Raw genomic sequence first — 27,728 nt, forward strand, 5'->3', positions numbered from 1 at the left:
AATAGTGTCATCTAAGTCCACTATGTTATTTACAAGTACTATCACTGTTTACAGGGTATTTGGTCATTTTGTTTTTATCCTTTGTTTTTATCCTAGGTTATGTACATTATTCTAAAGAAATAAGATGTATGGTGCTGGGATATTTATTGGTCATTAGAGTCTTATGTGAAGGCATCTTCAGCTCTGACGAGTGTTGAGTTGTTGGAATCTCTCACACCCTGCAAATTAGAAATATATTTGACCATAAATGTGTTTAATTCGGTAATTCGAGAGCATTGAAGTCATTGAGAGAAAAGTCCATTTCACCTTCTTACCTGCTAAGATCTTTTAGATGCCAGTTATATGCCGTTCATTGTTCACAGAGAAGCCAGTGTGCAGTTGTTTCTGGATCCCACCACGTGTCCAACCTTCTCTATCTCCACTGCGGGGCACAGGATTGTAGTACCTGGAGTTGGTTACACGTACAGTATAACAGACATGTGTTGAGTAACCGGAATCTTTCCTTGTTTATTCACTACTTGGTTTCCAAGCTTAACCCTGCTGTTGTCTTCGGTCTGGGGAGACAGATTTTGAACTTTGGTATTTTTTGGGGTGTTCAAGATGCGGTTCTGAAACTTGTGGTTGATTGACTTAAATGAGGATGAGTCGGTCGGCCACGGGTTTCAGAGCCGCATCTTGAATATTTTAAAGAATATTTAAGTTCAAGGTCGGTCGTTTTTGACCGAAGACAACAGCAGGGTTAAAAGGGTTGTCCACTACTTAAAGGATGTTTCTAAGTAATACAAATATGATTCATCGTGAAGTTGGTCTAGATCCATCACCTTAGGTTGTAGTTGGTGAGATACTGTTGTGGGGGCTCCTTCCCTGATTGTATGTACATGAGATTATTGTTACTAAATCCAGATGTCTCCTAAAAGAAAAAAATATTGTAACCTAAAATCCGAAAGGTATTATTTACCTACCTGCCAAATGGCCAACTACTCACCTTCTTACCAATGAAGGTCCTTCCCAAAAGATCATCTTTGTTCTTATCTTTATCATTGCTATGGAAATCGTTGAATGGAGCCTGAGGGTTAATTATCAACAGAAGTAAGAAGAAGAAGAAAATCTTTAGCTGGCCTTATACATTAGATAGCTTTTGGCTGAACGTTGCCACAGGCGATCATTTGGCTGACATCCATCTCAGCCGACATACAGGAGTGCTTGCTCCTGCTTATCTCCAGCAGATCAATGCGATCGGCAGTCGGAATTGGATGTGTATGATTGACATCTTCCCTGATCATCAGTTGGCCAGACGCAACGCACATGAAGATGTTGGCTGAACCTCTCAACATTGACGGGTTCGGTTGACATTAGTCTAATGTGTATGGGGGCTTAAATTAAAGGGGATGACAATGAATGAAAGAAGCCACAGAATACAATGAATGAGTCTTACATTTGTACAAAGAACTTGATCTAGATCCCTGGAGAAACCACTGTCTCGGTCAGAGTTCCCGGCCAGAGCTGGTAATGGTTCTCTGCCCTGTAATGAATCGGTGATTAGATTTGTTTCCCTTCATTGCACTTCGTGACGTGGCACACAAACACACACCTTTCATTTAATTGCTGTGTCTTCTGCAGATGACCTCAACATGGTACAACTAACTACAGAACTACATGAACCGGTGCTGCTGTCAGAAGGTTCAGTTCAATAGCCATTTTTTATGTATTGCATATAGTATGGCATCCCAATACAAGTATGCCATGCCACTCTCTTCTGGGTACTAAAACATAGTACTGTAACAGGAAGCCTACTATGGTTGTCTTGGGACTCCCTTTTTCTATGAGTAGTTACCTGCAAGGTAGAAGATGGCAGAAAATCTGTCTTGGTAATACTGTGTCCCATCAGACGGTGGTATCCTCTCTATGACATATAAGCAGATTGGAATGTCAATCAGTAAAATAATATTTTTAGCGGAGAACGGTGATTATCTTGCTTTTATCTATGTTAGGCATTTGGATTAAAGGGAAGACATTCCTTGAGTAAACTCTTTCACTGGTCAAATTTCTCTTGGATGTTGACGGTAGATTATAAACTATATAGTGCCATCATGTATCATGGAGAGTTTCCATCTCTTATTGATTAATGTATTACTTTACAGGTGCCATCTATGAGCAGCATTTGTCTGTCACAGTTGTAAGAGATATACCGGCACACGGTATTGGGAGTAAGGATCATGTGTGATCGGTTCCAAATTTGATCCTTCGGTGAATCCTGAATTCTCCATTTCTCCGATTATTTCAGTTTGGGATCTGCCTACAGAAAAAAAAAAGTTGATAAGGTATATCAACGGACTTACACCTGGTCCATTATGAACACTTAAGACATTTTATGGACAGTGGTTATCTGATGTCAGATGATGGATAATGGGGACGAGGGTCCCTACTCAATTCTTTCCCAATGCACTCTAGAAATAGTGGTCAACTAAGGCGCTTTCCATGTCCAGAGACACCACAGTTTTATGTTAGAAAATGAATTCAATCCTCCCCAATTTCCCATATAATTGTATGGCTTCCTCCAATAACAGAAATTATTGCCCTCATCCTTAGAAAGTGAGTAAGGGCAGAGGAAAAGCAAGCATCAAAGCATAATGATAAAAATAGGCGTTCACAGGATAATTGCGTTATTATCTGCATAATTATCTGTATATCTCAGAAACATCTACTCCACCTTTCTTGTACAAGTCTCACCTGGGCGATCAGATGACTTTGGGGTGAACCTGATTTTATATTCTGTAGACATGAAAGATGGACCCTGTGGCAAGAAGGTGGATTCAGTATAAGAAAAGTAGCAGATAGAGATAGCTAGGGATTGTCCATCTTTGTGGGGTCCAACACCCAAGACCACCACCGATTAGCAGGGAATCTGCAGTACCTGGCACAAAATCATATGACTAGGTGTCCCAATGCACCCCATTCAAGTAACTAGTGCCACGCTGTAGATACATCAGCCATGGATGGCACTGCATCGGGAAGCTGAATTGGTGGTAAATAACATTGGATTATGTAATAGGGAATCTGTCACCAGGTTTTTGCTACCTCATCTGAGAACAGCATGATGTAGGGACAGGTACTGATTTCAGCGATTTATCCATTATTTTATTGGGTGCTGTACTTTTGATTAAAACTTGTTTTCTGCTGCAGATCTAGCAGTTATTTGCATGCTAAGCTCTGTATAACCCCGCCCACACCACCAGCTTCCTGCCTATGCACAGTGTACGCAGAAAGCTGCCAGTCAGTGGTGCGGGCGTGGTTCTACAGGGCTCAGCATTCAGAGAACTGCTAGATCTGCAGCAGAGAAAACAGTGATTGTATCAAAACTGCAGAAAGCAACTTAGTAAGGCTGGTTTCACATTTTCGGTTGTGTCCGCAGCGTTTCTGACGCATATATCCACCTGCGTGTTGATTTCCTATCTTTAACATTGTAGCGTTTGCATGTGTTAGGCCGCGTTTGCTTACGCATGCGTTTTTACGCGATGTGCGGCTGGGCACGGCTGATGCACCATGTTCAAATTTTTTTAGACGTCAAATTTCCGCCACCATACGCATGGGGACACTTGCGGTAGGAGTGCGTGAAAATAACGCATTACAGTCTATGGGAACGCATAGGTACATGCGTTCGCTTGCGTTTGCACAAGGGTCTATATACAGAAAGTGGCTTGTGTCAAGGAAATTCTGCTTGAAAAAAAATTTTCAGAACAAACGCATGCGCATAAACAACGCTAACGCATGCAAAAACGCATGCAAACGTTGCGGTTTTTTATCTGTCATGGGTAAGCTAATGCGGATAAAAAATGCAGCGTTGTCATGCGTTTGCATGCGTTTTGCCATGCGTTTGCGGTTGCGTACGAAATGCTGCGGACTCAACCGCAAATGTGAACCTAGCCTAAGTGACACATCACTCGAACCATGGTCTCTGCCCCTACATCATTCTGCTCTCAGATTTGGAAGCAAAAACATGGTGACAGATTCGTTTTCAGCACATTTTTAATAACCGTTTTCCATATACCTTTTATAAAGAAAAATAATTCCAAAATACAATTTGCACTTCGGCCGCTAACCTTAAACGAATTGCCGGACTGCAAACATTTATGACAAAGGATATGTAATAACTATATAATAAATGAATGAAGGTCCCACCTCTAGGTCCCCCTGGTCCCTTATTTCGACTGATGCCTGACCGCAGTGATGGAAAGTGACCGTGTGTGCGAAGGCTTTCTTCATTCACTGTACTGAAGGTTCTTAATACGGCCAGCAACGTGATCTATCCTTTACATTTAAAGGGTGGCTCAGTGGTTAGCATTGCAGCCTTGCAGCGCTGGGATCCTGAGTTCTAATCCCACCAAAGACAACATCTGCATGGAGTTTGTATGTTCTCCCCATGTTTGTGTGGGTTTCCTCCGGTTTCCTCCTACACTCCAAAGACATACTGATAGGCATTCTAGAGTGTGAGCCCCAATGGGGACAGTGATGATGTCTGTAAAGCGCTGTGGAATTAATGGTGCTATATAAGTGACATAATAAGTAAGTCCCATCAAAGACATCAATCAACTACTGTAACTACAGGACAGATGATAAGTAACTGATTTCTGGATGTTCTAGGTCTGGAACCCCCACTGTATTGGTTGTGGCTTCTGGCAGAGCCCTGATGAAGCCTTATGAGGCTGACTTGAGTCTCGGCAGCATCCATCTTTTTTTAGACGTACAGAAAAGTGTGGTCTGATCAAGGCAAACACTGCCAGTATGGAGGTGACTCAGTTGGACTCATACAAGTAAACTGGTCCATCGGGGCTCTACCAGGTTTTCATCGTAAACCTTTTTTTTGGTTGATACCCTAACGCAGGGCTTAGCGGAGAGCGATGTATATGTGAGTGCCTAGCATAAATAATCATTTTATAATTGTTTTTACTATTGCTTTCTTTTATGGTAGAGTGATTAATGATTACCCTTAACATTGACCCACATGTTGGAAGTTTTCCATGTCGGGAGATCCCTTCCCTTGAGGCACAGACAGCAGCGGTCGGTGTTGTGGTAAGATACCCGGTATGACTTCAGAACCATGATCCCGAGTGTCAAAATGAACAGATTTGACCTATTATAATAAATAAGCAAATATGTATGGAGGCAGTGAATGTGCCATCATTTCTCCTTACTCACAGCTCTAGACTTGGGGTTGGTGACTTCATTGCTCCTGATGAATCCACTTTGTGGGGAGTGAAGTGCATGGGGTAACGGCTCAGCCCCCGTCACGTGCTGAAGAGGGGCGAAGTCTCTGTTTGTGATTGATGTGTAGTTGCCTCTCAGGATCAGGCTGATGTAGCGGAAGAGAGCCAAGATGAACCATACAGCGAAATATAGATTCAATAACAAAAAAAATCATATGGTCACATCATTACATAGGTTCAAAAAAGATCTGCATTCTCTATCAATAGATTATTTATCACCCACAATGATATTTGTTGTGAGGAAATCATCCGTCCCTTATATAAAAGCTGGTATAGTGTCGGCCATTACTATCTCCTGTGGTCGGCACTCCACAGGCTGATTGCTCTAACTGTGAAGAACCCTTTCCTGTTTATCTGCCGGAATCTCCTTTCTCCACCTGTAATGAGCGCCCCCGGTCCTTAGTATGGTCTTTGGAAGGAATAAGTCATGTGCCAGTGTTTTGTACTGGCCACACATATATTTATACATGGAAATGAGATCTCCTCTGAGTCATTTTTTTTTCTAAGCTAAATAAACCCAACTTTTCCAACCTCTCCCCATATTCGAGGCCTCCATCCCTTGTAATAATCTAGTTGCCCATCATTGAACTGATTCTAACTTCTGAATGTCCTTTTTTAAAATGTGGAGCCCAAAACTGGATCCCGTATTCTAGATGTGGCCTCACCAGTGATTTATAAAGTGGTAACAATACATTGGGATTGCGGGATTCTATCTTTTTTTTTTTACATCCTAAAATCTTGTTTGCTTTTGTGGCTGCTACTTGACATTGAGTGCTGCTGCTCAGCTTGTAGCCAGAATCCCCCGTCCTTCTCCTGTTCTGTAGTTCCGAGTACACTCCCATTTAATGTATATGCAGCAATAGGATTTATCCGTCCCAGGTGCATTACTTTACATTTATCCACATTAAACCTCATTTGTCAGGTGTTTGTTTTTCATCCATCACTTATTAATAGCGGGTTATAGAGAGAATGTAACTTGGATAACTCACCCCATTTGTGGGTTATCCTTCCGGTCCAGATTAGGGGAGTAGTACACAACTGGTCGAAAATTAGACTGGTACCCTGTACTGCGATGGGAATGAGTGCCAGTGTGCAAGACTATGGGAGGAGAAAAGTCTAGACGACCTGCAGGACAAAATTGGGGACCATGACAAGAATTGATACACTTCGTTTTTTTAGGAGAGCACAGTAGTGCCATCTATGTGATCATGGTTGTGACTACAAGACATAAAAGCTGCTGTTGGATGAAGCACCTATGGGGACAGTTCTCCATTTAGAGTTGTATTTTGAAAGCAATGAAGATGATGGAAGAGGAAATTTGACCGAAAATTAAATTGTAAGCTTTAAACATCCTAAACTAGCGGCAGAAGTTAACTTAACCACATAGATAACCTATGGGGTATTGTCAAGAGGAAGATGAGAGACACCAGACCCAACAATGCAGACGAGCTGAAGGCTGCTATCAAAGCAACCTGGGCTTCCATAACACCTCAGCAGTGCCACAGACTGATCGCCTCCATGCCATGCCACATTGATGCCAAAGGAGCCCCGACCAAGTATTGAGTGCCTTTACTGAACATACATTTCGGATTTTAATTCATTTTTCAAGCTGGTGTAATAAAGTATTCTAATCTACTGAGATAATGACTTTTGAGTTTTCATTGGCTGTAAGCCATAATCATCAACATTAACAGAAATAAACAGTTGAAATAGATAACTGTTTGTAATGACTCTATATAATATATGAGTTTCGCTTTTTGTATTGAAGAACTGAAATAAATTAACTTTTTGATGATATTCTAATTTTGTGAGAAGCACTTGTATATGTGAATATAATCCAAATACATACTTGATAAGGAATACAGATTGAGAGGCACAATGGGGACAGTGATGATAGTGTATGTAATCCGCTGCAGAATATGTTGACGCTATATAAGCTAACATAAAAAAGCATGCACAAATAAAATAATAATTCTTTTACATGTTTGTCACACTTAAATGTTTCAGATCATCAAACAAATGTAAAAATTGCACAAAGATTACACAAGTAATCACAAAATGCAGTTTTTAAATGAAGGTCTCTATTATTAAGGGAAAAAGAAATCCAAACCTACAGGGCCCTGTGTGAAAAAAGTGATTGCCCCTAAACCTAATAACAGGTTATGCCACCCTTGGCAGCAACAACTGCAATCAAGCGTTTTTGATAACTGGCAATGACTCTTTTACAATGGTCTGGAGGAATTTTCACCCACTCCTCTTTGCAGAATTGCTGTAATTCAGCCACATTGGAAGGTTTCCGAGCATGATCTGCCTTTTTAAGGTCATGCCACAGCATCTCAAATCAGATTAAGGTTGGGACTTTTACTAGGCCACTCCAAAGTCTTAATTTTGTTTTTCTTAAGCCATACAGAGGTGGAATTACTGTTGTGTTTTGGATCATTGTCCTGCTGCATAACCCAAGTTTGCTTTAGCTTGAAGTCACAAACAGATGGCCAGGCATTTTCCTTCAGGATTTTTTGGTAGACAGCAGAATTCATGGTTCCATTTACCACAGCAAGTCATCCAGGTCCTAAAACAGCAAAACAGCCCCAGATCATCACATTACCACCATCATATTTTACTGTTGGTATGATGTTGTATCTGTGTCCGTGTGTGTAATACAGTACCACACAGACGATCGCCGGGGAAGAAGCGCAACAGTAAGTGCTGTTCCGTGGTGGCTGGTGCTGAAGGCGGCTCTCATCATTCTCCCCTGCTCTGCCAGCTATCGACGCAAGCAGAGAAGAATGATTAGAGTTATATTAAAGTCAGAACGATGACAGCAAGTGGGGGCTTTTGGGACTATTACTCCCATTATCCGTCATCTGCTGTCACTAATAACAGTGACAGCAGGAGCGGATGATCAAGGTATTCATCAGCCACCACCTGCGATATAACTAAATAAATTAATGAAAAACCCGGCGTGGTTCCCCCCTATTTTCTTTAACCAACTAGGCAAAACTCATAGCTGGGGCTGCAACCCTCAGCTGTCAGCTTCAGCAAGGTTGGTTATCAAGAATAGAGGGGTCCCCACGCTGTTTTTTTAATTATTTAAATAAATAATCTTAAAAAATGGCATGGGGTCCCCCCATTTTTGACAAGCAGCCTTGCTAAAGCTCACAGCTGGGGCTGGTATTCTCAGGCTAGTAAGGGGCCATTGATATAGGCCCCCAGCCTAAAAGCAGCAGCCCGCTGCTGCCCAGAAAAGGCACATTTGATACGCCAATTCTGGTGCTTTGCCTGGCTCTTCCCACTTGCTCTGTAGCAGTGGCAAATGGGACTAATATTTGTGGGGTTGATGTCACCTTTGTATTGTCAGATGACATCAAGCCCACGGCTTAGTAATGGAGAGGTGTCTATAATATACCTCTCCATTACTAATCCTATAGCTATATGTTAAATAAAGACACAGCCAGAATAAAATCCTTTAATTGACGAGACAAAAGTTGAACTTTCACACATCGGTGTCTTCAATATGTGTGATGACAGTTTTCTCTTACCCCATGACGGCACTAACGAGAGAGAGGGATCCGCCCTCAGGGACCGGAAACCCACAGGTTAAAAAGGCGGGACCTCTCCTCCACCTCAGTTCGGTTTCCTGTCCCCGACGGGGATCCCACAGCTCACCATTCAGGAGTCCAGGGACCATCGGGCCGAGTTCAGGCAGCGGGGGGCCCTGCCACGGTCTCAGGTGGATTCCTCCCTGAAGGCGCGTTCCGGGGTCGGCGGGCCTCGTAGATATGCGCGGAGGGGAGGCAGTGAAGAGGACCGAGCCTGCCTCTTCTCTTTTCAATGGAGTGGTCGGTAATAGGTAGCGGCGGCTACCTGGAGGTTTCCTCCGCCGGTCCATGAGGCGCACAGGGGGTGGTGACGCCGGTCACCGACAAGCGGCAGGACGCAGGGTGCAGCGGCGGCTGCAGAAGCTCCGTCCCTCCTGTGAGCCGGCAAGTAGTGAGCGCGCGCGCGAGGTCCGGCAACTTACTGCGCAGGCGCGGGGGTCACTTCCGGGGTCGGCGCAAGGTACCTCTGGGTAAACCGGAAGTTACCTGGCGCCGCTCTGTCAGCATAAAACCGGAAAAAAAGGGGCATACCGCTGCTCAGTAATTACCACCATGAGTGGAATAGAGCAGTCGGTGGAAGAAATTTCACAGACCCCTGTGACAAAGAATCCGAAGGAGTGCCATTCGTCACGGAAACCTACGCAGCGCAGCAGCTCAGGATCCCAGCGCAGCAGAGGCTTTGGTGGATCCAGGAGGGAGACGGTGGTTCAAGTGGAGGAGGCATCCTCAAAGCCACAACCGGTATCTTCCTCACATTAGGAGGGTAAGTGACCTCCGTAAAAGTGTATATTCTAATAGGGGTTTATTGTTTCCTAGGGAAAGAAATGCCAAGGGAAAAGTAAACATAAAGTGTGCCCACTTTGTTCAGCAGATTTGCCAGATTCGTGGGTTAAAAAACTCTGTGCGTCATGTATTAGGAACACCATTAATGAGGAGACGCCGAGTTTCACATCTGAATTAAAAGACTTAATTAAAACCCAGGTGGCAGACGCACTAAAAAGCGTAAAAAACCGTAAAAGAAAACGTAAAGAAAAAACTCCAGATTACAGCTCCAGCGAGGGAGATAGCACGAGCGAGGATTCAGATAGCTCTACAGCTTCAGCATCCTCCTCCGCATCTTCAGAAAGCGGTCGCAACTGTTTCCCAATAGATGAAACGGATGCACTGGTAAAAATGGTTAGGGCGACAATGGGCCTGGCGGACACTCGTTCCAAAAAATCCGTACAAGATCTAATGTTTAGTGGCCTGGAACAAAAGAAGTACAGAGTATTCCCATTAAATGAAAAAATACAAACCCTAATAAAAAAGGAGTGGAAAAGACCAGACAAAAAAGTACTGTTGACACCCAAAAGGAAATACCCATTTGACGACCCAGCCTGCGCATCATGGGGAAAGGCGCCAAAATTAGACGTCGCCATTGCGAAAGCCTCCAAAAAATTCGCTCTGCCTTTTGAGGACATGGGGACCCTCAAGGATCCTATAATAATAATAATAATAATAATCTTTATTTTTATATAGCGCTAACATATTCCGCAGCGCTTTACAGGTTGCACACATTATCATCACTGTCCCCGATGGGGCTCACAATCTAGAATCCCTATCAGTATGTCTTTGAAATGTGGGAGGAAACCGGAGTGCCCGGAGGAAACCCACGCAAACACGGAGAGAACATACAAACTCTTTGCAGATGTTGTCCTGGGTGGGATTAGAACCCAGGACCCAGCGCTGCAAGGCTGCTGTGCTAACCACTGAGCCACCGTGCTGCCCATATGAAGGCCGATGTCTTTCTAAAGGGGTCCTGGGAGGCCGCCAGCGGGGGGCTAAAACCCGGTATAGCTGCTACTTGTACAGCGAGAGCTCTGATGGTCTGGCTAGATCATTTAGAGACTCAATTAAAAAAATAAATCCCCGAGAGAGTCTATACTGGACTCAGTGTCAGCAATGAGAGGGGCCGCTGCATATTTAGCAGATGCCTCAATAGACTCAGTTAGGCTGACGGCAAGATCAGCTTCTTTCTCAAATGCGGCTAGGAGAGCATTATGGCTGAAGTGCTGGCCGGGGGATCTGCAAACTAAAGCCAAGCTGTGTTCCATACCGTGTGAAGGGGAATATTTGTTCGGTCCCACCCTAGACGATGTCCTTGAAAAAGCAGTGGATAAAAAGAAAGCCTTTCCAGGATTCCCAAATCAGTCTTACAGGCGGCCCTTTCGAGGGAGAAGGTTCACACAAAGACGCCCCCCAAAAAAACAAAAGATGGGGTGGGAAGACAGAAAATTCAAAAAAGGAGGGTTTATGTTTAACCCCTTCATGACCCAGCCTATTTTGACCTTAAAAACCTTGCCGTTTTTTGCAATTCTGACCAGTGTCCCTTTATGAGGTAATAACTCAGGAACGCTTCAACGGATCCTAGCGGTTCTGAGATTGTTTTTTCATGACATATTGGGCTTCATGTTAGTGGTAAATTTAGGTCAATAAATTCTGCGTTTATTTGTGATAAAAACGGAAATTTGGCGAAAATTTTGAAAATTTTGCAATTTTCACATTTTGAATTTTTATTCTGTTAAACCAGAGAGATATGTGACACAAAATAGTTAATAAATAACATTTCCCACATGTTTACTTTACATCAGCACAATTTTGGAAACAAAATTTTTTTTTGTTAGGAAGTTATAAGGGTTAAAATTTGACCAGCGATTTGTCATTTTTACAACGAAATTTACAAAACCATTTTTTTTAGGGACCACCTCACATTTGAAGTCAGTTTGAGGGGTCTATATGGCTGAAAATACCCAAAAGTGACACCATTCTAAAAACTGCACCCCTCAAGGTACTCAAAACCACATTCAAGAAGTTTATTAACCCTTCATGTGCTTCACAGCAGCAGAAGCACCATGGAAGGAAAAAATGAACATTTAACTTTTTAGTCACAAAAATTATCTTTTAGCAACAATTTTTTTATTTTCCCAATGGTAAAAGGAGAAACTGAACCACGAAAGTTGTTGTCCAATTTGTCCTGAGTACGCTGATACCTCATATGTGGGGGTAAACCACTGTTTGGGCGCACGGCAGGGCTTGGAAGGGAAGGAGTGCCATTTGACTTTTTGAATCAAAAATTGGCTCCACTCTTTAGCGGACACCATGTCACGTTTGGAAAGCCCCCGTGTGCCTAAAAATTGGAGCTCCCCCACAAGTGACCCCATTTTGGAAAGTAGACATCCCAAGGAACTTATCTAGATGCATAGTGAGCACTTTGAACCCCCAGGTGCTTCACAAATTGATCCGTAAAAATGAAAAAGTACTTTTTTTTCACAAAAAAATTCTTTTAGCCTCAATTTTTTCATTTTCACATGGGCAACAGGATAAAATGGATCCTAAAATGTATTGGGCAATTTCTCCTGAGTACACCAATACCTCACATGTGGGGGTAAACCACTGTTTGGGCACATGGTAAGGCTCGGAAGGGAAGGAGCGCCATTTGACTTTTTGAATGAAAAATTATTTCCATCGTTAGCGGACACCATGTCGCGTTTGGATAGCTCCTGTGTGCCTAAACATTGGCGCTCCCCCACAAGTGACCCCATTTTGGAAACTAGACCCCGCAAGGAACTTATTTAGATGCCTAGTGAGCACTTTAAACCCTCAGGTGCTTCACAAATTGATCTGTAAAAATGAAAAAGTACTTTTTTTTCACAAAAAAATTATTTTCGCCTCAATTTTTTCATTTTCACATGGGCAGTAGGATAAAATGGATCATAAAATTTGTTGGGCAATTTCTCCCGAGTACGCCGATACCTCATATGTGGGGGTAAACCACTGTTTGGGCACTCGGCAGGGCTCGGAAGGGAAGGCGCGCCATTTGACTTTTTGAATGGAAAATTAGCTCCAATTGTTAGCGGACACCATGTCGCGTTTGGAGAGCCCCTGTGTGCCTAAACATTGGAGCTCCCCCACAAGTGACCCCATTTTGGAAACTAGACCCCCCAAGGAACTTATCTATCTGCATATTGAGCACTTTAAACCCCCAGGTGCTTCACAGAAGTTTATAACGCAGAGCCATGAAAATAAAAAATAATTTTTCTTTCCTCAAAAATGATTTTTTAGCCTGGAATTTCCTATTTTGCCAAGGATAATAGGAGAAATTGGACCCCAAATATTGTTGTCCAGTTTGTCCTGAGTATGCTGATACCCCATATGAGGGGGTAAACCACTGTTTGGGCGCACGGCAGGGCTCGGAAGGGATGGCACGCCATTTGGCTTTTTAAATGGAAAATTAGCTCCAATCATTAGCGGACACCATGTCACGTTTGGAGAGCCCCTGTGTGCCTAAACATTGGAGATCCCCCAGAAATGACACCATTTTGGAAACTAGACCCCCAAAGGAACTAATCTAGATGTGTGGTGAGGACTTTGAACCCCCAAGTGCGTCACAGAAGTTTATAACGCAGAGCCATGAAAATAAAAATTAAAAATTATTTTCTCAAAAATGATCTTTTAGCCTGCAATTTTTTATTTTCCCAAGGGTAACAGGAGAAATTTGACCCCAAAAGTTGTTGTCCAGTTTCTCCTGAGTACGCTGATACCCCATATGTGGGGGTAAATCACTGTTTGGGCACATGCCGGGGCTCGGAAGTGAAGTAGTGACGTTTTGAAATGCAGACTTTGATGGAATGCTCTGTGGGCGTCACGTTGCGTTTGCAGAGCCCCTGATGTGGCTTAACAGTAGAAACCCCCCACAAGTGACCCCATTTTGGAAACTAGACCCCCAAAGGAACTTATCTAGATGTGTGGTGAGCACTTTGAACCCCCAAGTGCTTCATAGAAGTTTATAATGCAGAGCCGTGAAAATAATAAATACGTTTTCTTTCCTCAAAAATAATTATTTAGCCCAGAATTTTTTATTTTCCCAAGGGTTACAGAAGAAATTGGACCCCAAAAGTTGTTGTCCAGTTTCTCCTGAGTACGCTGATACCCCATATGTGGGGGTAAACCACTGTTTGGGCACATGCCGAGGCTCGGAAGTGAAGTAGTGACGTTTTGAAATGCAGACTTTGATGGAATGCTCTGTGGGCGTCACGTTGCGTTTGCAGAGCCCCTGATGTGCCTAAACAGTAGAAACCCCCCACAAGTGACCCCATTTTGGAAACTAGACCCCGAAAGGAACTTATCTAGATGTGTGGTGAGCACTTTGAACCCCCAAGCGCTTCATAGAAGTTTATAATGCAGAGCCGTGAAAATAATAAATACGTTTTCTTTCCTCAAAAATAATTATTTAGCCCAGAATTTTTTATTTTCCCAAGGGTTACAGGATAAATTGGACCACAAAAGTTGTTGTCCAGTTTCTCCTGAATACGCTGATACCCCATGAGTGGGGGTAAACCACTGTTTGGGCACACGTCGGGGCTCAGAAGGGAAGTAGTGACTTTTGAAATGCAGACTTTGATGGAATGGTCTACGGGTGTCACGTTGCGTTTGCAGAGCCCCTGGTGTGCCTAAACAGTAGAAACCCCCACAAGTGACCCCATTTTAGAAACTAGACCCCCCAAGGAACTTATCTAGATATGTGGTGAGCACTTTGAACCCCCAAGTGCTTCACAGACGTTTACAACGCAGAGCCGTGAAAATAAAAAATCATTTTTCTTTCCTCAAAAATTATGTTTTAGCAAGCATTTTTTTAGATTCACAAGGGTAACAGGAGAAATTGGACCCCAGTAATTGTTGCGCAGTTTGTCCTGAGTATGCTGGTACCCCATATGTGGGGGTAAACCACTGTTTGGGCACACGTCGGGGCTCAGAAGTGAGGGAGCACCATTTGACTTTTTGAATACGAGATTGGCTGGAATCAATGGTGGCGCCATGTTGCGTTTGGAGACCCCTGATGTGCCTAAACAGTGGTAACCCCTCAATTCTACCTCCAACACTAACCCCCCCACACCCCTAACCCTAATCCCAACTGTAGCCATAACCCTAATCACAACCCTAACCGCAACACACCCCTAACCACAACCCTAACCCCAACACACCCCTAACCCTAACCACAACCCTAATTCCAACCCTAACCCTAAGGCTATGTGCCCACGTTGCGGATTCGTGTGAGATATTTCCGCACCATTTTTGAAAAATCCGCGGGTAAAAGGCACTGCGTTTTACCTGCGGATTTTCCGCGGATTTCCAGTGTTTTTTGTGCGGATTTCACCTGCGGATTCCTATTGAGGAACAGGTGTAAAACGCTGCGGAATCCGCACAAAGAATTGACATGCTGCGGAAAATACAACGCAGCGTTTCCGCGCGGTATTTTCCGCACCATGGGCACAGCGGATTTGGTTTTTCATATGTTTACATGGTACTGTAAACCTGATGGAACACTGCTGCGGATCCGCAGCCAAATCCGCACCGTGTGCACATAGCCTAATTCTAAAGGTATGTGCACACGCTGCGGAAAACGCTGCGGATCCGCAGCAGTTTCCCATGAGTTTACAGTTCAATGTAAACCTACGGGAAACAAAAATCGCTGTACACATGCTGCGGAAAAACTGCACGGAAACGCAGCGGTTTACATTCCGCAGCATGTCACTTCTTTTGTGCGGATTCCGCAGCGGTTTTACAACTGCTCCAATAGAAAATCGCAGTTGTAAAACCGCAGTGAAATGCGCAGAAAAAAACGCGGTAAATCCGCCATAAATCCGCAGCGGTTTAGCACTGCGGATTTATCAAATCCGCAGCGGAAAAATCCGCAGAGGACCAGAATACGTGTGCACATACCGAAACCCTAACCCTAACCCTAGCCCTAACCCTAGCCCTAACCCTACCCCTACCCCTAGCCCTAACCCTACCCCTAACCCTACCACTAACCCTACCCCTACCCCTAACCCTACCCCTAACCCTAACCCTACCCCTAACCCTAACCCTATTCTAACATTAGTGGAAAAAAAAAAATTCTTTATTTTTTTATTGTCCCTACCTATGGGGGTGACAAAGGGGGGGGGTCATTTATTATTTTTTTTATTTTGATCACTGAGATAGATTATATCTCAGTGATCAAAATGCACTTTGGAACGAATCTGCCGGCCGGCAGATTCGGCGGGCGCACTGCATATGCGCCCGCCATTTTGGAAGATGGCGGCGCCCAGGGAGAAGACGGACGGGACCCCGGCTGGATCGGTAAGTATGATGGGGTGGGGGGGACCACGGGGGGGGCTCGGAGCACGGGGGGGATCTGAGCACGGGGGGGGGGAATCGGAGCGCGGGAGGGGTGGAACGGAGCACGGGGGGGCTGGAATGGAGCACGGGGGGGTGGAACGGAGCACGGGGGGGTGGAACGGAGCACCGGGGGGTGTGGATCGGAGTGCAGGGGGGGTGATTGGAGCACGGGGGGGTGATTGGAGCACGGGGGGAGCGGACAAGAGCACGGGGGGGAGCGGAGCACTGGACGGAGGGGAGCCGGAGCAGTGTACCGGCCAGATCGGGGGGCTGCGGGGGCGATCGGTGGGGTGGGGTGGGGGCACATTAGTATTTCCAGCCATGGCCGATGATATTTCAGCATCGGCCATGGCTGGATTGTAATATTTCACCCGTTATAATAGGTGAAATATTACAAATCGCTCTGATTGGCAGTTTCACTTTCAACAGCCAATCAGAGCGATCGTAGCCACGAGGGGGTGAAGCCACCCCCCCTGGGCTAAACTACCACTCCCCCTGTCCCTGCAGATCGGGTGAAATGGGAGTTAACCCTTTCACCCGGCCTGCAGGGACGCGATCTTTCCATGACGCCGCATAGGCGTCATGGGTCGGAATGGCACCGACTTTCATGACGCCTACGTGGCATCATGGGTCGGGAAGGGGTTAACAAACCGGAGAATAAAAAACAGCCACAATGAGGGTGCGCCCCAGGTAGGAGGGAGACTGACTCACTTTCTTCAAACCTGGGAAAAAATTTCTGGAAGTGCCTGGACTTTAAACATCATAAAGACGGGCCTAAAACCAGCCTTTCACACAATGCCACACAGTCAGTTTGTGGTTACACCACAAAGAAAGTCGGAGATCGAGCAACTAAGTATCCAGAGGGAAGTTCTCAGTCTTCTGGAAAAGAAAGTCTTACAGGAAGTTCCACAACAGGAAGAGACGAGGGGATTTTATTCTCCACTTTTTCTTCGAACGAAGCCGGACGGAACTTTCAGGGTGATAATAAATTTGAAACAACTAAACAAATACCTGGTGATAGAGAAATTCAAAATGGAAACAATAAAATCATGTGTCAGATCCCTTATCCCGTCTTGTTTCATGACTGTAATAGACCTAAAAGACGCGTATTATCATGTGCCAATACATCCGGAGTTCCGAAAGTACCTCAGAGTGGCAGTGATGATACAAGGGAGATTAAAACATTACCAATACAGAGCTCTTCCGTTTGGTCTAGCCATTGCCCCAAGGGTATTTACAAAATTAATGGCGGAAGTAATGGCCCATATAAGGGAACAAAACATATTGATTGTGCCTTATCTGGACGACCTACTAGTGATGGGCAGTTCCTCTCTTCATTGCAGCCAGCAACTAGACAGAGTGATGGTAGCCCTATCAAATCTAGGATGGTTTCTGAACCTGGAAAAGTCCAGGCTTATCCCGTCTCAAGTGCAGCTGTACTTAGGGATAGTAATAGACTCGACAAAGCAGGAGTGTCGTCTACCAGAAGAGAAAGTATCCAATATGATACATCTAGTGAATCAGTTGAGTGTTTCTCCTCTGATCACTCTAAGGAAAGCCATGTCCATACTGGGATCAATGACATCTTGTATCCCAGCGGTCCAGTGGGCTCAGAGCCACTCGAGAGATCTCCAGTGGGAAATACTAGAAGCAGTATCCCACGCAGGAGGAAATTTAGAGACGCAATTAAAAATATCCTCTCGGACAAAAACTTCCTTAAGCTGGTGGACAAATCCATCCAACCTCAGGAGAGGGGTTCCATGGGTATGGCCGGTCTCGATAATCCTGACCACAGACGCAAGTCCTTGGGGGTGGGGGGCCCACCTAAACAGGCAAATTGCCCAAGGTCCTTGGTCAGGGGAAGAAAAAGACCTTACTTCGAACATGAAAGAGCTTTTAGCAGTTCAGTACGCCATCAATCATTTTTTAACATCCCTCCGTTCCCACCACGTGAGAGTACTGACAGACAACAGGGTGGTAGTAGCATATTTAAATCATCAGGGAGGGACGAGGTCTCAATCCCTAATGAAAGTGACAAATTTCATCATGTCGCAAGCAGAAGCCAACTTGTCCTCCCTGACAGCCCTTCACATAAAAGGGTCAGAAAATCAAACTGCAGATTTTCTAAGCAGGACCCAATTAAAACAGGGGGAATGGGAGTTAAATACAAAAATATTCAAACGCATAGTGGATCTTTGGGGGTCCCCGGATATAGATCTATTTGCAAACAATCAAAATCGGAAAATGGAGGCCTTCTGCTCGATAGATCCTCGGGGGAGTCCAGTGGCTATAGACGCGTTGTTAATTCCATGGAAATTCCATCTAGCTTATGTGTTTCCTCCGATAGCTCTAATTCCCTTAGTCTTGAAGAAAATCAGGGAAGACAGAGCCAAAGTGATATTGATAGCTCCGTTCTGGCCGAAAAGAGTATGGTTCCCATGGCTACGCCTAATGTCCATAGCGGATCCATGGGTACTCCCAGATATCCCAGACCTTCTGCATCAAGGGCCAGTGAATCACCCTCAAATAAAAAGTTTGCACATGACGGCCTGGCTTTTGAAAGGGAACTGTTAACAAAAAAGGGATTTTCTTCAAATTTAATTTCTACCCTGCTGGCCAGTAGAAAACCTATAACTACCAGAGCCTATGGCAAAGTCTGGAAAAAGTTCCTCTCCACGTCAGGGGTTATCCTATCAAATCAGATGCCAATTCAGGAAATTTTAGAATTTCTTCAAAAAGGATTAGAGAAAGGCCTAGCAACAAACACTCTGAAAGTTCAGATTGCAGCATTGGGTGCCCTTTACAACCAGGATTTGGCGGGGAATCACTGGGTAAAAAGATTTATTAGAGCATCTACTAGGTCCAGACCAGTTATACATCTCACCGCTCCTCCCTGGGATCTGAACTTAGTCCTTTCAGCACTAACTAAGGCACCGTTCGAACCTTTATCTCAGGCTTCACTGAAAATAATATCTTGGAAAACCTGTTTATTGGTGGCCCTAACCTCAGCTCGCAGGATTAGTGATCTGCAGGCCTTATCAGCTTACCCACCTCTAACCCAAATATTAGATGACAGAGTAATCCTTAAAACTGACCCTTCTTACCTTCCCAAAGTGGCGTCAAAATTCCACAGATCTCAAGAGATAGCGTTACCATCTTTTTGCCCCAATCCAAAAAAACAAAAAAGAGGAGGCTCTACACACACTAGACGTAAAGAGATGTCTAACACACTATCTGTCAGCCACAAGGGAGTGTAGGAAAGGGAGGGCTCTGTTTGTCTGTTTTCAGGGACCAAATAAGGGTCACAAAGCATCGAAAGCCACGTTGGCAAGGTGGGTAAGAGATGCCATCAAGATGTCATATACCTCTTCCGGAGAACAAGCTCCGGACACAATTAAGGCCCATTCAACCAGGTCGGTGGCAACCTCTTGGGCTGAACGTGGTGGAGCATCAATAGATCAAATATGTAGAGCAGCCACTTGGTCTTCCCCCTCTACATTCTTCAAGCACTATCAGCTTAATCTATCTTCTCCCTCAGACTTAACTTTTGGTAGGAGAGTTCTTGAGGCAGTAGTCCCACCCTAAAACTTTCATTCTTTGAAATTCTCTCGTTAGTGCCGTCATGGGGTAAGAGAATATCGTAGTTACTTACCGATAACGGTATTTCTCTGATCCCATGACGGCACCTGTATATTCCCTCCCTTCACGTATGGGTGTCCACACTACTAATAATTTAAGTCACGAGGTGTGCAAAAAAAAAAAAAATATATATATATATATATGAGCTTATATAAGTTATATAGTTATGATTTGTTGTGTAAAAATAACCAATTAAGTTACAGCAGAAATTCCCTGCAAGGCTCTGTAAACCAACTGAGGTGGAGGAGAGGTCCCGCCTTTTTAACCTGTGGGTTTCCTGTCCCTGAGGGCAGATCCCTCTCTCTCGTTAGTGCCGTCATGGGATCAGAGAAATACCGTTATCGGTAAGTAACTACGATATTCACACGTACCGGAGACACTGACACAAATGAATGGGTCTGTGCACATGTCAGTGTGTTTCCACGGACCATGTGTCCATGGGCAAAACATGCTGACATGTCCGTTTTTACCATCAGTACGGGCTGCAAAACGTCCCACACATGTGCACTCGGAGAACACACATTGATGTCATCCGTGTGACACGCATTGGTGCCAGGGAAGAAGCGCTACAGTAAGCTGTGAGCTTGGATGAAACGCGTCGGGACAAACCAGGGAAAGTGCAAGGTATGTTTAGTACAGAGGTAGCTATGGACTGCCCTTGTCAGTGCGGGAGTCTTTTGGGGATAGGCTATTGTTAGCCCCATAGGGATTGACAGGGTATTGTCTGTCCTGAAATCGCTTCATGGTTCGTTTTGGCAAAAGACCATTTCTCCCCCCTCATACAGCCATCTAATTGGTGAGACTGTTACTTTTTTTTTTTTTTTTTTACAAATGTAGATTCTCTGTACCAATTAATTATTATCGGCATTTGCATTGTCTTTGATAGATGTTTTGTTGCATTGTACACTTGCTAACAGTATTACACTGCGGTGTTGTCTCTGGTAAATAATTCACCGGAACACAAATATTCATACGTATGACAGTGTACCATGTATTTATATAGATTCAGTCTAAGCTAATACAGTAGGAATCTATTTATCCTATAGGAGTGGTCCCTCTTTGATTGATTTTTCTCGATCATAAGCACTCCTCCTTTTTTAGTTGTACGGTGGCACATAATAAATTGAATTTGTGTTTTAATTGACTAATTAAAAGTTACATTTTAATTCTCACTTTTTGCTGTATATTATAGCCTTTTCAGTGAGATCCATACTTATTGTATTGGTGGCTTTATATTCCATCATTGCTTTTTTCACAAGCTGTGGGCTTTAGCAAGGCTGGTTGTCAGTTTGTCTTTTTTTAATAAATTTGCAAAAATTTCTACCTTTCTGTTTTTTTTTTTTCAGTTAAGATGGGATGCAGAGTGTACATTAATGAGAAAAAATGAACTTTTTTGAATTTACCAAATGGCTGCAATGAAAGAAAGAGTGAAACATTTAAAGGGGTCTGAATACTTTCCGTTCCCAATATATATGGCAAAAATTAAGAGACCACTGCAAAATGTTCAGTTTGTCTGATTGTTCTCTTTATAGGTATATTTTTGAGTAAAATGTAAATTGTTCTTTTAGTCTATAAACTTCTGACAACATGTCTCTGAAGTTCCAAGCAATACATTTTGTATTTTGTTTCTGAAAAAGAAAAATGGTCAAAATAAAAAACAAACAAACAGTGCTTTCAGACCTCAAATAATGCAAAGAAAACAAGTTCATAATAATTTAGAAACCACAATACTAATATTTTAACTCAGAAAGAGTTCAGAAATCAATATTTTGTGGAATAACCATGATTGTTAATCACAGCTTTCATGCGTCTTGGCATGCTTTCCACCAGTCTTTCACACTACTTCTGGCACAAAAATGTAAGCAGTTCTTCTTTGTTTGATGGCTTGTCACTGTCCATCATCCTCTTGATTACATTCCAGAGGTTTTCAATGGGCTTCAGGTCTGGAGATTGGGCTGCCCATGACAGGGATTTGATGTTGTGGTCTCTTAATTTTTGCCAGAGCCTGAAGGGTTTCTTGATGGCAGCAAAGTGAATGATGAGAATCTTGAAATCTCAGGCACACATTGCTTATTTTTGACTTGCAGATTTATACCTGCTGCATGCCAATTTTTTCTGCGTTTTTGCTGCAGATTCCACTCATACTAATAAGTGGGGAAAAAACTGCACCAAAAATGCTTAAAAAAACACATTCTATGTTACGCAGCGTTTTTCCTGCCAATAGTAGCAGAAATGGTGTAGAAATGTGTGCACAAAATACTTAAAATATGCACATACCCTTATGAGTCTTTTTTTAATTTTATCAGTTTATCAGTTAACAACATGCAAAGAAACCTAAATCAAATCAATATTTGGTCTGTCCGCCTTTTGCCTTCTTTCGCACAAGCTGCCTATATCCATAAAAGATCTGTGGTTGGTTCTCCAAAATGTTTTTAACAACCTCACTGCAGAGTTCCTTCAAAACCTGAGTGATGGTGCACCTAGAAGAAATGATGCTATTTTGAAGGCAAAGAGCGGTCACATCGAACATAGATTTGCTTTAGATTTCGCTTTTGTTCATTCACGAAAAAAATAAACTATTACCATGTCTATATTTTAAAGCATTCTTACTTTAGCAGCATTTTTTAAACACCTGCCTAAAATGTTTGCAAGGTAGCACACGACTATTGGTGCAGTATACACAAACACTTCAGATGAGCGGCGGCAAGCATATAACTTACAGACTGATCACTTATGGAATTAGAAAAGACAACACAGAATAGACAAAACGGCAGCAGGAAATGAAGTAATTATCATTTAAATTCTAATTGTCCCCAAGGTTCACTCACCATAGGAGGTGTTATAATTAGTACAATAGAAGTTAAGAGGGTCACAACTTCCTCTCCTACTCCCCTGAATCCCTGGCGACATTGTTCCGACAGCAAGACTTCGGTGGCAGAGCAATGAGAAAGTGCTGAGTGGTTCTCTGGACACAGAATGCCTCCACGCATTGTGACAACACGAATATCCAGGCTACAGTGACTATAGCAACTCCAACAATGAGGAGTGCTCCATTCACAAGAGATCAGTCTCCATCACACCGCCAGCCGACAAGTGAAGACTTAGAAAGATATTCTTAGTTCCACAAATCTTTTATTGAAGAAACAAAAGAAAAAAATAATGACACTATCATGCATACAAATAAAAATTTATTAATAATAACTTATGAACTGTTCTCCAACACAAGCTAAAAAGTTTGATACAGTTCCCATAGCCGGGGGTAACAAAGTTGTACCCACTGCAGATTGTGACTTTTCCACATCATACAAGTAATCACTGCAGAGTACATCACCACTCAATAAAAATCAGCCCTTTATTGATACTTATTAAAATCTGTCTGGTTGTCCTACGGCAGCACATGGCTATGTTTGATGTTTGTCAGCATACTCCTGTTAAAGTGGACCAGTCACCAGGTCAAACGTGGCCATTTTATTGTCCCTGGCGGGCGACTCAGTGACATGTGCCTCTAACAGCCGCTGGTGGAATCACAATCCACCCGCAGCTGTTAACCCGTTAAATGCCACTGTCAGTCTCTGAATTCAACTTGGAAGAAACAAAGTGCAATAGGGACTTATTCAATGACAATGGGGTGTCAGGAAAAAGGGGAGATACACTCACCTTTCTGAGTTGTTTAATGGCAACACATAAAAGGCATATAACAGCTGATGCACAGATACCGGTCGAGAAGACGACCACAGATACAGAGGAAAAGAACGGAGGTATCACTTATGTGCTGCTGAGATGAAATAATCTTTAAAATCAAAATATTTATTGAACAGGTTTATAAAAGTCAACGCGTTTCGTGGTCACGCAGGACCTCTTCATCAGGACAAACCTGGTGAGACTGCATGGTATTGCTGCTGGGTTTCTTGAAAAAAAAAAAACCGCCAAACCGGGCACATGGCGTGTCAAAGTTCAAATATGTCAAAGCAGAAATCTGACAATTCTCTAAATAACACAAAAGATATCAGAATACATTTAAAATGTCCTTACAGAAACCGAAGAATGAAGGAAAGTGCATTAATAAACATGGAGAACAACAATCCATAAAAAGTAAAAATAAAAAATGTATATAGAATTCGAACTAGTGAATGAGCAATACATTACTAAAGCTGACAAATCGAGGGATCACGCTACGTGTCACTGCAGTGCAACAAAACTAATAAATGAGAGGAGTGTTAGGTGGATCCAGTTTAGCAGTTTGGGATCAATAAAAATGGCATAGAATTAAATAATTTCTTATCTATAATTTGAAAAAAGAAAAACAAGGCGATTGTTAATATTCCGAGGCTCATAAGGAATTATAAAAAATTATTAACACCGGCTAGGAGTATTTAAAATGATAAAATAAAGCAGGTAACTATTTATATTTCATATGTTAAAAATTCTAAAAAAATTACTTAAAAGTTGTGAATACATGAATCTATAGGAAATATCTAAATCTAAAACCTAGAATTGTATCACTGAGGACGATGTAGGGAGTAGCATGTAATTCACTGCGAACCTGTGTGGACTTACCGTTTGAGTACAGCCAGATAGGTAAACAAATTAATTATATTTCGTTTGTGAAAAATTATAGAAGGGATACTAAAAAATTGTAAGTACATGAATATATAGAAAATATTAAATATAGAAATATATCCCAGAGGGAAATATTAGGAGTAGAATATAATGTAAATGAACGCGAACTGCTGTACATGAGCTCCGTAAATTACGGTATTCGGGTCCGCTAGTACTGGAAGCTGGATAGTAAGTGGTGGTTCAGTGTGAAAAAAAGACAAATGGAGACAGATGGAGAATGCCAAACAGAGGTCACCATGATTACTGAAGAGGACCATGATTACTGAAGAGGACCATGATTACTGAAGAGGACCATGATTACTGAAGAGGACCATAGTGTGGATTGCTGGCAAATCTGCACAACAAAGGAAGGAAAAAAAACAATAAACATCAGGGAAGAATCACCTTGCAAATTAGATATGGAATAAAAGCCACATTAAAATGCTGAAGTAAACAAGGACGCCTGTGCTGGGAAAAGGAAAGTTCATCCAATTCACAAAAAATTAAATGTAGATGAATTAGTGCTATTCATTCACATAATGAGAGACAAGAACGATTTTTAGTATGATATGCTTAAGAAAAACAAATGAAAAAGAGAAAAAAATATAAAATTGTTCATCGTGATATCAATAGAATGAAGGTAAATGATAATGCTGATATCTTTATATCTGCACACAATCACTTTTTTATTGCAATTTTATCATCCTCTTTTAGCACTATATAGAAGCCACTTGGCTAGTTCCCATAATCCAACATATTTGCACTTTATCTTCCACTTGAGTTTTAATAATTGTACTGCTTTGTGTCCATTTGCAGTCCCCTTTTTTGTCCATTGTGTTGTGTCCCTTTCTTTCTGGTAATTTTTCCCCACCTTACCTTCTGTTGAATACTATAATAAATATTTCTTATTTTATACCAAAACCATTGGACTTTTTTTCGGTTTTTCTTCGTTTTTCTGTCAATTTTTCTGATATGTCCTATGTATTCTCCAGTGGTACACATGTGGTGGTGATGGTACACTACTTTAACCTCTTTCTTTCATCGGACGGAATAGTAGGTACGATGGCAGAACCCCCGCTTTGATGCGGGCTTCGGCGGTGAGCCCTCATCAAAGCCGGGACATGTGAGCTGTTTTGAACAGCTGACATGTGCCCGCAATAGGCGTGGGTGGAATCGCTATCCGTCTACGCCTATTAACTAGTTAAATCCCAGCGGCATTTAACAAGCGCTTCTGGCCATCGGGCTGCAAATGCGCGCATCGCTGACCCCCGTTACGTGATCGGGGTCATCGATGTGTCGGCATGAGAACCAGAGGTCTATTGAAGACCTCTATGGTTGTTGATGCCAGATTGCTGTGAGCGCCACTCTGTGGTCGGCACTCATAGCAATGCTGTAATTCAGCTACATAGGAGATATCTGAGCATCACTTCTATGTAACAGAGCCGATCAGGCTATTCCAGATTCTAGAAGACACAAAAGAGCACAGTGAGGTCAAAAATACTCTGTTGTAAAAAAAAATCACAGTAATAAGCACGTGCTAGTCAAAAGATGGAAAAAAAAGTTAGGACTGCTAACAAGACTGGGGGGTCCACCACTCCTTTGTGGGTCATTTGCACTAAAGCTGTTCCATCCAGCATGTCCACATGGATATTCCCTCTCTGAACCCTGCTTATACAGGTACGCAGGCAGAAGGTGCTGCGCCAGCCGCCGGGACAGAGGTGGAGGATTCCATTCTGCGCGGGCGGTGTGGAAGAGGTGAATATGACTGTATGACAGCCAGGGAGGACGGGGGGAGGATGCAGGAGGATGGGGAGCCGAGCCATACAAGATCGGAGTGGCGGGGAGCCGATGAGCCATGCATGGAGGGCGCCAGGGGGGAGAGATGAGCCCTGCAAGATGGGAGCAGTTGGGAGCATATGAGCCATGCATGGAGGGGGCCAGGGGGGAGAGATGAGCCCTGCAAGATGGGAGCAGATGAGCCATGCATGGAGGGGGCCGGGGGGAGAGATGAGCCCTGCAAGATGGGAGCAGCGGGGAGCAGATGAGCCATGCATGGAGGGGGCCAGGGGGGAGAGATGAGCCCTGCAAGATGGGAGCAGCGGGGAGCATATGAGCCATGCATGGAGGGGGCCAGGGGGGAGAGATAATAATAATAATAATAATAATAATAATAATAATTTTTATTTATATAGCGCCAACATATTCCGCAGCGCTTTACAAATTATAGACGGGAATTGTACAGACAATAGACATTACAGCATAACAGAAATATAGTTCAATACAGATACCAGGAGGAGTGAGGGCCCTGCTCGCAAGCTTACAAACTATGAGGAAAAGGGGAGACACGAGAGGTGGATGATAACAATTGCTTTAGTTATTCGGACCAGCCATAGTGTAAGGCTCAGGTGTTCATGTAAAGCTGCATGAACCAGTTATCTGCCTAAGTATGTAGCAAAGAAAATCATATGAGACCTGCAAGATGGGAGCAGCGGGGAGCAGATGAGTCAAGCATGGAGGGGGCCAGGGGGGAGAGATGAGCCCTGCAAGATGGGAGCAGCGGGGAGCAGATGAGTCAAGCATGGAGGGGGCCAGGGGGGAGAGATGAGCCCTGCAAGATGGGAGCAGTTGGGAGCATATGAGCCATGCATGGAGGGGGCCAGGGGGGAGAGATGAACCCTGCAAGATGGGAGCAGCTGGGAGCAGATGAGCCATGCATGGAGGGGGCCAGGGGGAGAGATGAGCCCTGCAAGATGGGAGCAGCGGGGAGCAGATGAGCCATGCATGGAGGGGGCCAGGGGGGAGAGATGAGCCCTGCAAGATGGGAGCAGCCGAGAGCAGATGAGTCATGCATGGAGGGGGCCAGGGGGGAGAGATGAGTCCTGCAAGATGGGAGCAGCGGGGAGCAGATGAGTCAAGCATGGAGGGGGCCAGGGGGGAGAGATGAGCCCTGCAAGATGGGAGCGGGGAGCCGATGAGCCATACATACAGGGAGGAGGGGGAGATGAGCCATGCATACAGGATGGGAGGGGGGGGGAGATGAGCCATGCATGATGGGAGCGGGGAGCCGACAAGCCATGCATACAGGGAGGAGGGGGAGATGAGCCATGCATACAGGAAGGAGGGGGAGATGAGCCATGCATACAGGATGGGAGGGTGGGAAATGAACCATGCATGTAGGGAGGGGGGAGAGATGAGCCATGCATGATGGGAGCGGGAAGCCGATGAGCCATGCATGCAAAGAGGAGGGGGAGATGAGCCATGCATACAAGATGGGAGGGGGGGAGATGAGCCATGCATGATGGGAGCGGGGAGCTGACGAGCCATGCATAGGGGGGGAGATGAGCCATGCATACAGGATGGGAGGGGGGGTGGGCCATTATACAGTATGCATGGAGCATCATATGTGGCCGTTATACAGTATGGAGCATCA

At 43.9% G+C, this 27,728-nt stretch overlaps 1 protein-coding gene across 1 annotated transcript; it reads right to left on the reverse strand.

Annotated features, from left to right (window-relative positions):
- Window positions 1–127: 127 nt before the first annotated feature.
- On the reverse strand, window positions 128–22,679 carry SAXO4 (stabilizer of axonemal microtubules 4). The gene is made up of 12 exons (XM_069740594.1): window positions 22,528–22,679; window positions 6,254–6,389; window positions 5,197–5,350; window positions 5,003–5,131; window positions 2,731–2,794; window positions 2,190–2,296; window positions 1,835–1,903; window positions 1,436–1,522; window positions 986–1,066; window positions 822–910; window positions 315–445; window positions 128–218 (listed from the first exon to the last, which is right to left on the reverse strand). The coding sequence occupies exons 1-11, from the start codon at window positions 22,607–22,609 to the stop codon at window positions 328–330; spliced, it is 1,116 nt and encodes a 371-aa protein (XP_069596695.1). The 5' UTR covers window positions 22,610–22,679; the 3' UTR covers window positions 128–218; window positions 315–327.
- Window positions 22,680–27,728: the final 5,049 nt, after the last annotated feature.

This window comes from Ranitomeya imitator, chromosome 9, assembly GCF_032444005.1.
Source record: "Ranitomeya imitator isolate aRanImi1 chromosome 9, aRanImi1.pri, whole genome shotgun sequence".
Classification (NCBI taxonomy): domain Eukaryota; kingdom Metazoa; phylum Chordata; class Amphibia; order Anura; family Dendrobatidae; genus Ranitomeya; species Ranitomeya imitator.

Bases quoted from the DNA above. Each gene is read 5' to 3' on its own strand.
- SAXO4 (XM_069740594.1), bottom strand. From the start codon at position 22,609: ATGTCGCCAGGGATTCAGGGGAGTAGGAGAGGAAGTTGTGACCCTCTT. The intron at 5,351-6,253 runs GTGAGTTATCCA...CCGCTACATCAG, and splicing joins AAGGATAACCCACAAATGGG to CCTGATCCTGAGAGGCAACT. The intron at 446-821 runs GTGATGGATCTA...AACCAACTCCAG, and splicing joins CTCACCAACTACAACCTAAG to GTACTACAATCCTGTGCCCC.